The sequence below is a fragment of the Sparus aurata genome, chromosome 12 (assembly GCF_900880675.1).
Source record: "Sparus aurata chromosome 12, fSpaAur1.1, whole genome shotgun sequence".
Classification (NCBI taxonomy): Eukaryota; Metazoa; Chordata; class Actinopteri; order Spariformes; family Sparidae; genus Sparus; species Sparus aurata.
Window position 1 is genome coordinate 26,346,283 of NC_044198.1, and position 15,138 is coordinate 26,361,420.

Sequence of the window (15,138 nt, forward strand, 5' to 3'; positions counted from 1 at the left end):
AGAGGCGGGGATCCGGTCGGGTCCACAAGGCTGCAGCCCTTCAAGCAAGGTTTCAATTACTCCTTCATGACATCAGAGAGGAGTTCAGTTACCTGACAGATATCCATTACACACACACACACACACACACACACAGACAGCTGATGGAGGTGTTTTCTTTTCTCTTATAACTTTTATTAAGTCACAAAACATCAACACAACAATACAAAATAAAACGCAAAATGTAACATTTTAAAAAAGTTCACAAACATCTTCTGAGCTGATGAACAGCTCCACATTTTTATTTTTACCAGGAGAAAAGATGGAAAAACACTGATGGTGGAAAAAAAAAATGAGTTAGCTTAGCTTAGCATAAAGACTGGAAACAGAGGGAAACAGCTAGCCTGGCTCCGTCCGAAGAGAGCAGAATCCACTTTTTTGTCGCATATTTACTGTGTTCAAAGTGTAAATGTAACATTGCGGTTTTCCCACTGCCTCCGGTCTCTATGCTAAGCTAGGCTATAGCAGCTATCTCCAGGATTTCTTATGGAGAGTAAGATGGGAAGAGCAATACTACTATCCAGGAGTTTGGGAGCTAGGAGTAAATTGGATAGCTACTTTGTTTACTGGGTTCTGCCTCTGGTCTCTATGCTAAGCTAGGCTAACTAGCAGCTATCTCGGGGCTTTCTTGTGGAGAGTTAGATGGGAAGAGCAATACTACTATCCAGGAGTTTGGGGGCTAGTAATGAGTTAGTTATCTCCTTTGTTTACTGTGTTCCGCCTCTGGTCTCTATGCTAAGCTAGGCTAACTAGCAGCTATCTCCAGGATTTCTTTGGAGAGTAAGATGGGAAGATCGATACTAGTATCTGTGAGTTTGGGAGTTAGGAATGAGTTAGATATCTCCTTTGTTTACTGTGTTCCGCCTCTGGTCTCTATGCTAAGCTAGGCTAACTAGAAGCTATCTCCATGATTTCTTATGGAGAGTAAGATGGGAAGAGTGATACTACTTTCTGTGTTTTCGGGAGCTAGGAGTAAATTGGATAGCTACTTTGTTTACTGGGTTCTGTCTCTGGTCTTAATGCTAAGCTAGGCTAAATAGCAGCTATCTCTGGGATTTCTTATGGAGAGTAAGATGGGAAGATTGATACTACTGTCCGTAAGTTTGGGGGCTAGGAATGAGTTAGATATCTCCTTAGTTTACTGGGTTCTGCCTGTGGTCTCTATGCTAAGCTAGGCTAACTAGAAGCTATTTCGGGGATTTCTTGTGGAGCGTAAGATGGGAAGAGTGATGCTACTGTCAGTGAGTTTGGGAGCTAGGAATGAGTTAGATATCTCCTTTGTTTACTGTGGTCCGAAGATTAATGCTGCGTCAAAGCCTTAATGTCACAAAAATAGGAGATAGGCTTGGATTAGCTTAGCACAAAGACTGGAAACTAGCCAATCAGCTTGGCTCTATCTGGTGGTAGAAAAACAATTAACTGAAGATGTAGCCTTGCTGAGCAGAACTAGCATACGTAACTAAATATATAACACACTATATGCTAAGCTATCTCCTGTTTATTTAGTGCGTACAAAAAAAGAGCCTTTAAAAAGTCTTTGTGCTAAGCTAAGCTAACCTTTGACAGACAAACATGACAGGGGCAATCTTATTCACAGTAGTGTTTTCCAAAATATCAAACTGTTCCCTTAAATCTTAATCAGTCATACGTTTTCTTTTTCACATCTCAAATCAAAATGTCAACATGTTTTTATGTACAGATATTTACATGATGTGCTGAGCTAACAACATGATCTACATTTGTTCTTAACTCATACAACACAGTACAAATATTTACAAATACGCCGAGAGCTGAACCCCTAAAAAACACTGACGAGAGGGTTTTAATTAGTGGGGGAAGATGTCACAGTACCACCACCTTGAAACCCAATGGACCTATTCAACTGCCGACATTTTGGTTCATAGCAGAACAAGACACGCTAGCAGCTACGAAGCTAGACTTAGGCACAGTGGTGCTTGAGCTAAATGCTAACAACGGCATGCTCACATAAAGATAAAGCTAACATGTTCAGCTGCTACAATTACCATGTTCACCATCTCGGTTTAGCGCATTAGCATGCTAACACTTACTAATTAGCAGTTAACATGAAAGGAATGTCACGAGTGCTGCAGGTATTTAAAGGTGCTAACTGCTAATTAAGGGAGCATCAGAGTGGTTACGGTTCATCCTGAGGGTGACATGAACATCTGTACAACATTTCATGGAGGTCCATCCAGAATCTGTCTGGATATTTCAGTCTGGACCACAGACGATGCCGGTCCTGGAGCCACCGGTGTAGCTAATCACTTTAATGGAGGATCAGATGTATTAGGTGTCCTTTAAGTTATTCCAGCAGGACTCTCACCTGAGTGAAACGCAGGCCTCATTAATTCTGCCGCACCTGTACTGTCAGAAAACTCTCCTCCTGGACAGGTTTTCTATTTTAACCCCAATAAAGTGGCTCAGTTGGGTCAGAACCGAGTTCCCTGACATCCCAACAACATGAATATGTAATAATACAGAATTTAATGTGGACCAAAAGTGTTCAATGTTAATAAAAGACTTGAAATAATCAGATAAATACGTGCAGATAGAAACATGTCTGCTGTTATGTTTTATATTTTAACATCTTGGGATGATGTTGTGAATAACTGTTTGACATTTATCCCTTTAAATTGTGTGTTTTTGTTGATCCATAACTAAATTAAATCAAATTCATATTATCTATCAGTCTCTTAGTTTTGTTTTTCTGTTTGACAAAGACTTTTATGATGTTCAGGGACGTTATGATGTGAAACCTTTGAAATATTTGTGCTGGAATTAAATGAAAATGAAGTTTAATCTGCACTTATTCAAATGATTTCCTGTCGTCTTATTAACTATTGATCACTCTGACCCTCCATATTGTTCCCGTTCACTCCATCTCTCGTCTTCTTGCTGCCGGTCGACGTGCAGCTTGTTTCCTGCTCCTGTTGACCATCCGGAGACAGAGTCTGTGAAGAAGCCTCGCAGCTCCGTCCTTCCTCTTCGCTCTCCTGCTGTGTGGCCTCCTGACCTTCAGTCTGACGGCCTGTAGATGGCGCTGCTCCTCCACCTCTGCACCGCTCGTCTGCTCCACCTGAGGAAGCTCTGCTTTCACCACGACCGCTGTACAGCTGTTCGACAGAGAAGAAGAAGACGAGGTGCGATGATGACTCAGTGGATTCACTCAAACGTGTTATTAAGTACAATTTTTAGACACATGTACTCGATTATTTCCATTTTAATGCTATTTTATACTAAATATTGTACTTTTCCCTCCAAAACATGAATCTGACAGACAGCTTTGACATCAAACATGTCGACATAAATACGTTTAAATAAATAAAAAGATTAAATTAGTGCTTCTAAACCTTTATGACCTCCCTCCTCTCATGTTACAGATTCAGAGTTGTTGCATTTTAAGATAAATATCATAAATGTTTCATAAAAAAAAAAATTAAAATCCGATATTTTAGCAAAGATAAAAGTACAAAGAATAAATGTAAAATGTTGTAGCAGAATTTGATCACTGCTTTAAAGAGAATCTACATTAAACACTTAATTTGAGTGTTTTCATTTTATTCTACTTTGTATCTGAACAATCAGAATCAGAATCAGAATCAGAATTCCTTTAATGTCCCGTAGACCGGGAAATTTGTATGTTGCAACAGCAGAATATTACAAGACAGAGAAATAGAAAAATAGACAAAAAAATATATATTTAAAAGTAAAGAGAAAATAGAATAGAATCGACAAATGTACATATTTACATGGATAGTGCAAAAATGCAAAAATAAAAAATGCAAAAATAAGCAACAAGTTTTTATATACAGATTTTAAATAAAGGTAATAAATATGGGTGATGAAATGAGTTTGAACAGACTTATTGTACAGTGCAGAGTATGGGGTGAGGTCTATATGGAGCAGTGCAGGTTGTAAAGTCTATATATAATAATCACTAACAATAACAATAACTAATAACAACATTTCAGAGGGAAATATCGCCAATTTTACTCAAGTTTTTTAACAACGTGACGTTTTGTTCTGGATTAAACGAGCGGTTTTCACATCTAAACTTCTCAGAGGCGTTTATTTAAATAAAATTTTGAGAGACGGTGAGTTAAAATGAACTTTTATTCTGTTGTTTTATCTCTCAGTAATCATCTGACGGACCCTCAGACTAAAAATTTAATATCAAATAGAATCAGAAATCAGTCACAGGAGTGTTTTTACTGATCATACTTAAAGTACATCCTGCTGAAAGTACTTCTACATATTGAGAGGAGGGTTTGTCATCATCGTCAAGTGTCTGAGTCCATCACTTCTCTCCAGAGGGATCATATTAAATCAAACAGTGCTTCAGGATGTAAATACATCATGTGTGTGTTTGTATTCTCACCGGCCGCCTGCTGTGCAGTCCTGTGGCAGGAAGCAGGACGGAGACACGAGTCCCAGAACGCGAGCCTGAACGTCGGTCAGCTGTCTCTGCTTCGCCAAAGTCTGGAACAATCTGAGAGGACGGACGAACACGTCAGAGACCAACGGACAAGAAAAGAAAACAACCAAACACAGCAGATGAACGGACCAGAAGAGAGGAACACGTGTGCAGGTTGTGATGATATCCGAGGCAGCGACATCGTTTCTGTGCAGGTTTATGTAATGGTGTGACTGTTTGTGGCCAACTTCAGAGTTATGAAACACGTCTGGTCTGTCGTTGTTACACAGAAACAAAGGTGAGTGCAGATAAACTCTGCAAATAGCTCTGTAAATATTGACTCTGACGGGGTTAAGTCAAGTTCTGTAATAGAGATACGCAGTGACATCACAGCGTTACAGATCCCGATCATCCGACAACTCAGCAGATTTTCTGATGATGGATCCAAACCAAAAGTTTCTGGGGTCTGTTCTAGGCTGAGATCCATCCTCTGTCAAAGTGTCATGAACATGTGTTCAGTGGTATTTGTGTAATCCCACAAACCAACTAACCAGCGAAGAAGTATGACAAAAAACGCGTCTTTACCTGGTGGTACAGTTGCAGTGGTACAGCGTCGTGGACTCCTGGTTCTGGATGCCGTACCTCGTCTGCTGGGGCAGGATCTTGTTCTTGCACTCGTCGAGATCCTTGTAGACGGAACAGGACAGCTGCGACTCTGTTCAGCGTGAAAGTTCAGATCTGTTACAGCGGCGAAGAAACACGAACTGAAACACTTCAGAGACGTGAACGATGTGGGATACCTGCAGCGTCCTGCTCCCTGGCGGACAAAGTGTTCTCCAGCTCCTCTGTACGCTCCGGTCCTGGTCCTGGTTCTGGTCCTGCCGGTCCCTCGGTTGTGTTTGTGACTGTGACGGTGGTGCTGATGGAGGGTGGAGGGACTGTGGATGTTGCGGCAGGATGTGACGTGCTGCTGGTGGTGTTGATGCTGACCTCTGTTGGACTGGGAGAGTCGTACATGGTGGGCGGGTGGACCTCAGCATAGAGAGCCAGTTTAGTCTCCTTACACCTGGAAGTCACAACAGAAGGTGGAATGATTTAAAGGAATAGTTTGGGAGGTTTTCTGCTCTCGTGCCAAGAAATGCATAAGAAGGTCGGGACCACGTTCAAGTCCATCCGCTCAACGTGAAGCCTGCAGTTTAAGATGTTATGTCACATTTGTTTAAAGGTGCAGTGTCTCGGATTAAAGGGCATCTAGCCATTTTGGCCCGCGACTAAAAATGCTCCATCACCTTTGGACTTTGGTTCAGGAATCAGTTCTGAAAGGTAACCTGGTGTCGAAACATGAAATGCATTAAACAAACAAATAAAAGCGAGCATGCCAGCAGCAGGCTGGCGTGATGGAGGCGACCGGTCGACATCCCAACGCCTCGACAAATCACCTCAAACTCAAACTAGACACGACTACAGGACAGTGAGTGATCAGAACTGGACTTACATCCCGAACCAGTTCCTCTGCGTGCACTGGAGCTGGTGGGAGAACTCGAAGCAGTGCATCTTCAGCAGGTTGAAGAAGGTGTATCCCACCACGTCAGATATGCTGTCGTTCGCCTCCGTCAGACAGCTGTGGAACCTGCCGACGAGTATTTTATTAGATCTAAAGATTTTTTAAAAAAAGCCTCAAAGCATTATTCGTTCAGCGAGGAGGGAGATGTTTCCTACTTTCTGTCGCAGTCGCAGTGAGACATGGTGAAGATGTTGGTGTTGAAGACGCCAAACTGCGAGTGGAAGGACAGGATGGTGTGTTTGCACTGGTCGTGTTCGCGGCAGCAGCTGTCGGTGTTTGAAAAAACTCCTGCAAGAGGTGAAACCAGAGGGACAGGTGGATTAAAAACCCTGAGTGGACGTGACAAACAAGTTTGTGCCGCAAATCGATACTCAACTTTCCGTCTGTGCAGGAAACCTGAGAGGAAAACATTTTAAAAAGTCTCAGTACTTTTGTAGCTTCTAACTGAATCTCTTTAGTTTCTCTCATCCTGTTTGTTTAAACATCGGCTGAGTTTCACTGTTTTCAAGCACGAAGTTGGGCATGAACAGTGAAGTAGGTCGAATTTGTCTTCAAAATAAGAGCTTGCACCCCATTGGAGTTTAGAACTGGGTTCTTAGCGGGGGGCTTTTAATTTGAAAGTAGCAACTGTTATTAGCTTTCCGCTACAACAACAAGCAGACAACAAAGACAGCTACAGAGACCGAGGAGACGCTAGCATCTCCTGGATCTCAGCAGCTGTCCAGTTGCTCATCTTGACGTCCGCGGATGAAGTGATGGTCTGACTGCTGTGATCAGCTGTTTCCTGGTTTTAAAACTCCCCGGCTGTGGGTCGCACAACAGTGCAGGTCATCGACACCCTCGCCCATCTCACACAGAGGCCGGCACATTGATGTCTTGGATTTACATAGACATAGAGGTGGAAATAAGTGTACCCTCCGAGGCGTCAAACTAGCGGACCAAAACAGACCCCCAATATACCACCTTCTGTCTAAATCCGCGGACCTAGCCACAAAAAGGACGGCCACATTGGCGGCTTGCTGCCCAGTATGAAAACGGCCTCATAAATCATCTGACGACCCCTCAGATTTATCCGGTGACACTTTGGAGGAAGTTTGGGAACCGCTGGACTAAACTAGCTAAACCAAAAGAGGCGTGACGGCACACATCGTAACGTGATGTTTATAATCATATGCATGCTGTTATGAAAGTGTTGTGATAGAGATCCTGACCCACAATGCATCGCGGGAAGTTTTTTTTGCATCACATAATCACCGTCGAGTAAACAGTGGATCCTGTCTGGCTCTCACTCAGGAGGAGGGAGGCTGTGTTAGGAGGTGAGGCAGAAGAGACATGTTAATACGCTGTAACATCAACAGGAGGTGAAAAAAGTTACATAATGTTGCTTTAAAATGAATCACTGTCTTGTAAAACCCTCCTGGCAGGTCACACCTGTGACTGAACATAAGGTGAGGAGTCAAAATAGAGTATAAAAATGTAAAAATCTCACTGTTTCTTGGTGTTTCTCTCCTTTAATCGTCAACCATGTTTCACCTCCCCACATAAATATCATGTAATAGTTTAAATCCACTCACCCAGATCTTCATATGATGGCGCCTTGTTGCCGGACCCGCACCACAGAGTCCCGGGCACGATGAACCCGCGCTTCACACGCTGAGACCTCCCGACCTCTGACCTCCTCCCGGTGCGCTCCCGGCCCCAGGTGTCCCCTGCAGACACGCACAGATCATCTCTTTCAAACATGGAGTTTACGTCGTACTCTTCGTTTGGATGGTCGGAGAACTCGTGCGTGCGCTCGCGGCACAGAGAGGAGTACTTCTGGATCAGCGCCGCGTCGTCGCTCCAGGCGCAGCCGAGCAGAGCGCGCCGCCCGGTCCAGGAGCTGCTGTAGAGCCGCAGGGGGTCCCTCCGGAGGAAGGTGTAGATGACGTCATTGGTATCCAGGACTGTGGTGGAGGCGCAGGAGAGCGACGCTTCTCCTGCACGAGTCCACGTAAGGAGCGATGATGATGTGAAGATGAGCGCGAGGAGGAGAGGAGCGATGTGCGTCATGGTGGCGCGTCAGGAGCGGAATGGAGGAGGTGGAGAAGCTGCGGCTGCACCTGAGGTCTGAAACAGGTTGTTGCTTCAGTCAGAGAGGACCGACAGACTGACGGACTGACAGACCTCAGGTCGGGTTTAAAAGAGAGGAGGAGGAGGAGGAGGAGGAGGAGGCGCGCGGGGGGTTTCCAAATAAACACAACATCCAAATCAGCCTGAGTCATGTGACCTGTCAGAGCCGCTAAACATCAGCCTGACTCCCCCCTCCTCCCCCATCTGTCCCCCACACCAGTGACTGTGACCGGGCATATTGATCAACACACACACACGATAGATTGATCAGTCTGTAAATGTGACCCGTGTGGGTGTAAACACAGGACAGAACACGACTTTTATTTTGAAAGAACCTTCAACAGATTCAGAATCAGACAACTTTATTGATCCCTGCAGGAGACATTTGACATTTGTTTGAACAGCTTGAACACTCAATCAATCAGAGATCAAACATGGAATTAAATATGCCAAGAAGTTCAGTTTGATAAAGGATAAATAGAAGGTTTGATCATTTATCAATACAATAAAATAATAGTTGCAGGGAGGAATAAAAGATTTACAGTAGCAGTGAAACATAACGACATCCTGCTGAAGAAGAAGATAAAACACTTGACGCTCTCTGGAAGATCTGCTGACTGAGTCCTGAAGCTGCTGTTAGCTAGTTAGCTCAGTTAGCCATGCAGCTAGTGGTCTGGCCATCATCACCTGATGCACAAACAGACTTTGAGAAGCAGCTGGATGTGTTTTTTCGACAGTCAGAACCGGAGAAATGACTCGATTCACTGTCAGAACTTGAGCCATTAGGTCCGTTAGCTGGGCGCTACATGAGGAGGGAGCCGACTCGATCAGCAGAAGCCTCAAAAAAATAACTGATATGATAAAAAATGTTGATGCAAAGTGACACGACTGAAGTAGAAGAGTTAAACTATTTTAAAGACAAACATCAGACGGCTCCATTCAGCTGGTGCACAGACAGACAGGATGAAAGCTAATGCTAATGCTAATGCTAACAGCCTTTTGAATTAGCCTGGGATCTCGGGGCTTCGGAATAATAAACATATTATCATTTTAGGGCGAGCTGTCCTTTTAAAGTTGAACTTTGTTCTGACATTAAACATCCAATTTGTAAGAAAGTAGATTTTTTTTTCTGTCTCAGGCCCGACTCATCAAATAGTAACCGGATCTGAGTCGGGTCGCCGTCCCAAAGTCAAAGAAACCTTTAAAGTTTTTATTTCTATTACATTTATCATCTTTCTTTGACCCCACGAGGAGCCGACGTGAGTTTTAAAGCAAAATCCTGAAGCTAAACTGCAGTTTGCAGAAATTCTACACATTTATAAGTTGGTTCTGCTCGGCTGTCTGCAGGTCCGGAGGTCCAGAGGCGAGGTCGGCTCAGATCAGCAGTATTGATTTGGTATTTTACACTTCATGTGAATACCTATCTTTTAATCTACCTCCATGTTACAGCCTCATCGGTGAGAAAAGAAGCACTTGTCAGACTTTTCACAGAGTGGAACAGGTCCGTAAACTTTCACCTACTTGGGCGGACGGCAGGTTTTATCAACAGAAGTCAAAGTTCACAAGCTTCTCAGCCGCGTGTCCGTCGGCGCTGATTGGTCGAAACCTCACCTGATTCAGACAAAGTTTCCTGCCATGTCACAACATGTGAAGAAGAAGCGAAGGAAGTGCCAAGATGCCTTTATTTATTTGCCACGTGTTTCTGCTACAACATGAGGTCAGACATGCATCGATACGGACACACAGAGCAGCGACATGTCGATTATTAAGCTGAAGATCTGATAACGTATCAATTAAACACACCTCTGGAGGAACATTACATGACTTTTTTTCTGCAGCTTGCACTGCATTATCAGAGTTGTTCTTCATCATTAAAGTGTCATGCAGAAGCATCTTCATCTTATTCCTGCAGGAGACGGACGAGCGCTCACACATGCACAGGTGGAGGTGATGGAAGCGACAGCCGGGATTGTTCACATTGTTTTTAAAGGAACCAAACATGTGCAAAGCTTCCCATTTTTAATATTCAACATATGCATGATGCACAAACAACACAAGAGAAATGAATGTTTTGGTGAGGCAAGAACTCGGATCAGCTGATGACACGGTACGTGTTCTCACAGGAGGGCGAGAGGTCAGAGACAGGAAACTGGGAATCCCCTCGTTTGGGTGTGAGCGTGGCGGCACAACAAACCGATAACACAGGCTTTTATCAGCGCCGTAAAATATAATAATCACTATTCAATCATTACTGCTTGTCAGGTAAGATACATTGATTACATGATTGGGTTTATGATATGAAAATGAGAGCCGTGTGGTGTTCAGTGATCGCTCCTTATCACGAAAGAGCACCACGAAGGTCGACATCCATGTTGGTCACCTGAAAAACTGTCGGAGGTGTAGCTTTTTGCACATTGCACTTCGGGATTAACTAACCATACAGTGAAAGCAAAAAAAGAGGATAACATCCGTCTGCCCGTGTTCACTGGAAGACAATATTCAAAACGGGGGAGGACGACAGAGAAAGAAAGAAAAACACACAGAAGAAGAAGAAGAAGTAGAAGAAGGGAAGAGGCGTTAATCTTCAAACTGGACAGTGTTGTCGTTCAGCAGAACGTGCCAGCGCTCGATCTTCTTGTCTTTGTTCTTGAGGCACTCGTACCAGTGCTTCAGACTCTCGCCTTTAGCCTGGATGCCCAGCTGACATCCTCCTGCAGACAGACGGAAACGTTAGCATTAATGTTCATGCTAGCAGCTCTGTGAGGTTGTAGGAGTGTTAATCTTCGGCAATCTCACGATTCGATTTGGCTTTTTTTGATCCAGCAACAGAGAAAATCTGGAGGGACACATTTCAAAGTAAAACTACATCTCGTTAGCTGATCAGACAACGTTAGCATCCAACCACTTTCTAGCTAACGTTTCACGATACAATAGCAAATCTTTTCTGTAATGTCAACACTCATCTTGGTCACATTTATATGAGCGTAGAAATGAAACGCACCTGATGTTCAAACCGTAAAGTGATCGAGGAAGAGGTTGAATGCTAACGTTAGCTAATGAGGCATAAAATATGTTGTTTTACCATCAAATATGGCGCCATTTTCCTTCAGATTTTCACCGTCCATCATCAGTAGACAACTTGTCAGAATCCCTTCGTTTATACTACACGTCACATTATCTCAGTGTCTGATCTTGCTACCTTTAGCCAGGAAGATATCAGAAGAAAATGCTAGCTTGCGCTTGCCAACATGCTGATGGTAAGCGGGTACAATTAACAGGTATGCTCACCACCTCAGTTTAGCAACCCAACACACAGCTGAGGTTGATGGGAGTATGATTGGTTTTGCAAGTATTTAGTGATGAAACAAACACTTTTAAACTGATGATGTAAAGTTCAGCGATCCGCCAATTTGGGACCAAACTTCACAGTTTCCGTCTGACAGTTGTTTTAGATATTTCAGTCTGAGCTGAAGCGGTGAACCAACCAACCAAGCCGACATTTTAATCCCTGGAGCCACCAGCAGGGCTGAAAATTGACCAATTAGACGAGTGAGGAAATGTGACGGCGAGACAATATATATCCACACTCACCAATGAAATCGTTGGATTTCCCCATGTCATAATCCCAGACCGAGATGTCGAGAGTTTTCTTGGCTAGCTCGCCGTGCTTTATCTCGTAACTGAATTCCTGCAACACAGAGTTTATTACAACATATATAACAGATCTGGGTGAGCAGAAGTCTGTGCACAGTTCAGTATGAAGACAGAACTGACCTCGTTATACTCCGGATTGAGGGTCTTCTTCTTTATCTGAGTCTTGTTTTTAGCTTTCTTCCCCATATCTGGCTTCAGACACCTACAGCACAAAGATGTTAGCTTGTTAAACATTGCTGCAGGAATGAGTCCTTAAGCTAAGGTAGCTAACGTTACAGCTGAGCCGAGGAGGACGCCGTTAATGTTTCCATCCTGCGCTGTCACGAGCGCGAGCCTGTCGTGGATTAAAGGGATATTCCGGTGTAAGTTTAATCCATGGTCTAAATCACCGTGAAACTGTGTTAGACTCCCTCTCAAGAGATCAAGTTAGCAGACCGCTAATTTACGGAGTTTTATCAACCTCAGAAACGACCGCACAACAACAATACACTGCAGTAAATGGATCAAAATATAAACCACCACCAAAAAGCCACAAATAATGCTCAGAACAGCACCAAACTTCAGCAACAGTACAAATAGAGTCTCAGCACATAGTCCGGGGCATCTAACCTCCGCTAGCTTAGCTAGGGGCAGTCGCCCCCCCTCGTGGCCCAATTGTTGAAAAACGCGCGCTAAAGTGCCCTCCTGAGAGCCAAAACGCGTGTAAAGTGCCCTCCTGAGAGCCAAAACGCGTGTAAAGTGCCCTCCTGAGAGCCAAAACGCGGGTAAAGTGCCCTCCTGAGAGCCAAAACGCGTGTAAAGTGCCCTCCTGAGAGCCAAAAAAGCATGCCAAAGTGCCCTCTTGGTTGTCAAAACACACTAAACTGCCCCCTTGGCTGGTTAAAACATGATAAACTGCCCTCTTGGGAGCCAAAACGTGCGCTAAGGTGCCCTCTTGGGAGCCAAAACGTGCGCTAAGGAACCCTTCTTTTCGCCCCTGCCCTTCAAAAAGTCTGCGCACGCCACTGGTTCTGAGCATTATTTGTGGCTTTTTGGTGGCGGTTTATATTTGGATCCATTTACTGCAGTGTATTGTTGTCGTGCGGTCGTTCCTGAGGTTGATAAAACTCGGTCTGCTAACTTGATCTCTCGAGAGGGAGAACAGTTTAGTGTCAGACCATGGATTAAACTTACACTGGAATATCCCTTTAACCTCCTTTAACTATAATCTAACAGATGAGGATGAGGAGGATGAGGCTGAACGTACACTTTGACGAACGGGTCCGAGTATCCGTTGGAGTCCATGGCAGCCAGGTGAGCGCAGCGGACGACGCCCACGATCAGGCGACCCTGCTGACTGCTGTACATGAGCGACACCAGGATCCGACCCCTCTCCTCCGAGTCCTCGCCTTCATTCAGCTGCACATGGACACACATCGAAGACACACACAGGGAGTATTTAACTGTGGTTCATTTCTCTGATCCTCGTGCTTCTTTGACCTTGTGCACATAAGGAGATTATGCAGTGATCGTTGTAATATCTGCTAATGGAGGATAATGTACATGCTTGAGAATAAAAACATCTCCGTGTGTCTGATGCTCAGTAATATGAGATCACAGCCTTACATCCTCCTCGTAGAGAGCCATGCCACGAGCCTGTCCTCCGACCGCCTTCTTCACCTGTGAGGAGAGTAAAGACGTTAACATCATCATCATCGTCATCATCATCGTCATCATCATCGTCATCATTTATTTTGCAAGATTGTTAAAATGAATCAGCCGAGCTAAACCAACCAAATGTGGGTGCAGTGCAACGATTTGGGAAGCTTTGCTCTCTTGCTTCATATTTGTTCAGTAGATATGAAGATACAGCCAGCCAACAGCTTAGCTTAGCTTAGCTTAGCATAAAGGCTGGATACATGTGGGAACGAACAAACAAACTGTGGTGTGTAGAAAGCTTTGAAGGTGCTGGATTTTGTTGCCGGTGGAAAGAACCAGGCTCGCTGTTTCCCAGCCGGTTTTGACTCTTTATGCTAAGCTAAGCTAACCGTCTCCATGCTTTTTCCTTCTTATTTAGCATACAGACATGACAGTGGTGTCAATCTTCCCAAAAGATGTCAAATTATACTTTATATAGATAGATAGATGATAGAAAGAGTGGGTTCACCAAATGGCATTTTCTCCTAAGGATTTTATTTGCTATATTTTGAGAAAGCAATGTTTGTTTCGAGTCCATCCAGTTATTTCTTACAGAAGCTACAAAGCTAACAGCAGAGAAAGTTCAGCCAAAACTTCCCAATGCTAACGTGCTACCTCGATATGTGTTTAACAACATGTGGTTCTGACCGGGATCACTCGCTCCAAACAAACGCTGAAGTTCTTCTTCTGGTCAAACTTCAGTTTCTTCAGAGCGACTCGCGTCTCCCCGATGAACTCGTTGTGTCCGAACTTATCCTCGTCGCTCACTGAGAGTCTGCAGACAGAAGACGGCGCGCCTCGTTAAACTTTTATACAACTGGAAGAATTTCACAGAAGGAGGAGAAGTTTGTTCTTTACCGGAGAGTTTTTCTCGACATTTCGTCGTCGGTGATGCCGTGGTAGACCAGCGTCTCGTTCCACACGGGGTTCAGAGTGTTTTTCAGTGTCTTGGTGCGAAGCTTGTTGGACTGAGGAGCAGAAACACAACACATGTTCCAGATGTTATCACAAAGAAAGTTGTTCCATTTCACCGTGAGTGCAACGTTCGATCGAGAGAGAAGACGAGTCATAAATCACTGGGCGAGCAGCGGAGGCTCATATTTGATGCTGCGAACATTAGGTGATGGGTTCATTGCTCCATCGTGTAATTTGTAATTCAACCCAAATTGAATAAACGCTCTCCTGCACCTTCCTGACAGGCCACATGTCGTTATGAGATCACTGAACACAACATTTCTGCAGCTCGTCGGCCTTACTGACCTTACTGGCTCCAGGTAACAGGTGCAGCTTCACGTACGGGTCGGCGAGTCCGTTCGAGTCCATCGGCTTCAAACCCTGAGAGACATGAAGAAGAGCGACGTGTTTACGTACGTCAGATGTTCTCGTATGTCCTGTTATCGGAGTCACGTGGTGAAAATGTTCCTGCAGCTCTGATTTAAACTTATCGGATAAGTCTCGTCTCGTCGCTTGTCTTTCCTGATCGCGTCTCGTCTTGACTCGTCTCATCTGGCCAGTTTTTTCTTGGCTCGTCTTTTCTTGTCTTGTCCTTTCTCATCTCGTCGCGTCTCGTCTCATCTGTTCCTGTCTTGTGTCGACTCTTTTTAACTCATCTTGTCTCATCTGGCCTGTCTTCTTTTGTCTCGTCTCGTCTGTGATT

At 44.3% G+C, this 15,138-nt stretch overlaps 2 protein-coding genes across 2 annotated transcripts in view; both read right to left on the bottom strand.

The window, feature by feature from the left end:
- Positions 1–1,666: 1,666 nt before the first annotated feature.
- Positions 1,667–8,227, bottom strand: pla2g3 (phospholipase A2 group III). Its single transcript, XM_030436652.1, has 7 exons — positions 7,613–8,227; positions 6,194–6,326; positions 5,970–6,104; positions 5,275–5,540; positions 5,060–5,189; positions 4,439–4,549; positions 1,667–3,173 (listed from the first exon to the last, which is right to left on the bottom strand). Exons 1-7 carry the CDS (start codon positions 8,088–8,090, stop codon positions 2,933–2,935), a joined length of 1,494 nt encoding a protein of 497 aa, XP_030292512.1. The 5' UTR covers positions 8,091–8,227; the 3' UTR covers positions 1,667–2,932.
- Positions 8,228–9,814: 1,587 nt separating this feature from the next.
- Positions 9,815–15,138, bottom strand: part of rph3aa (rabphilin 3A homolog (mouse), a) — a 29,222-nt gene continuing 23,898 nt past the window's right edge. The window contains exons 9-16 of the mRNA XM_030436651.1: positions 14,742–14,816; positions 14,340–14,449; positions 14,130–14,256; positions 13,410–13,463; positions 13,051–13,202; positions 11,925–12,006; positions 11,742–11,838; positions 9,815–10,861 (exon numbers count right to left, since the gene is read on the bottom strand). Of these exons, the coding sequence (XP_030292511.1) occupies positions 10,728–10,861; positions 11,742–11,838; positions 11,925–12,006; positions 13,051–13,202; positions 13,410–13,463; positions 14,130–14,256; positions 14,340–14,449; positions 14,742–14,816 (831 nt within the window). The 3' untranslated portion in view covers positions 9,815–10,727. The remainder of the gene's footprint in view (positions 10,862–11,741; positions 11,839–11,924; positions 12,007–13,050; positions 13,203–13,409; positions 13,464–14,129; positions 14,257–14,339; positions 14,450–14,741; positions 14,817–15,138) is intronic.

What these genes read in the sequence shown, in the direction of transcription:
- pla2g3 (XM_030436652.1), bottom strand. Translation starts at nt 8,090, where the DNA reads ATGACGCACATCGCTCCTCTCCTCCTCGCGCTCATCTTCACATCATCA. An exon ending in GCCATCATATGAAGATCTGG is followed by an intron (nt 6,327 to 7,612) that starts GTGAGTGGATTT and finishes CACCTCTTGCAG; the next exon opens with GAGTTTTTTCAAACACCGAC. An exon ending in CACTGCAACTGTACCACCAG is followed by an intron (nt 4,550 to 5,059) that starts GTAAAGACGCGT and finishes CCGTCCTCTCAG; the next exon opens with ATTGTTCCAGACTTTGGCGA.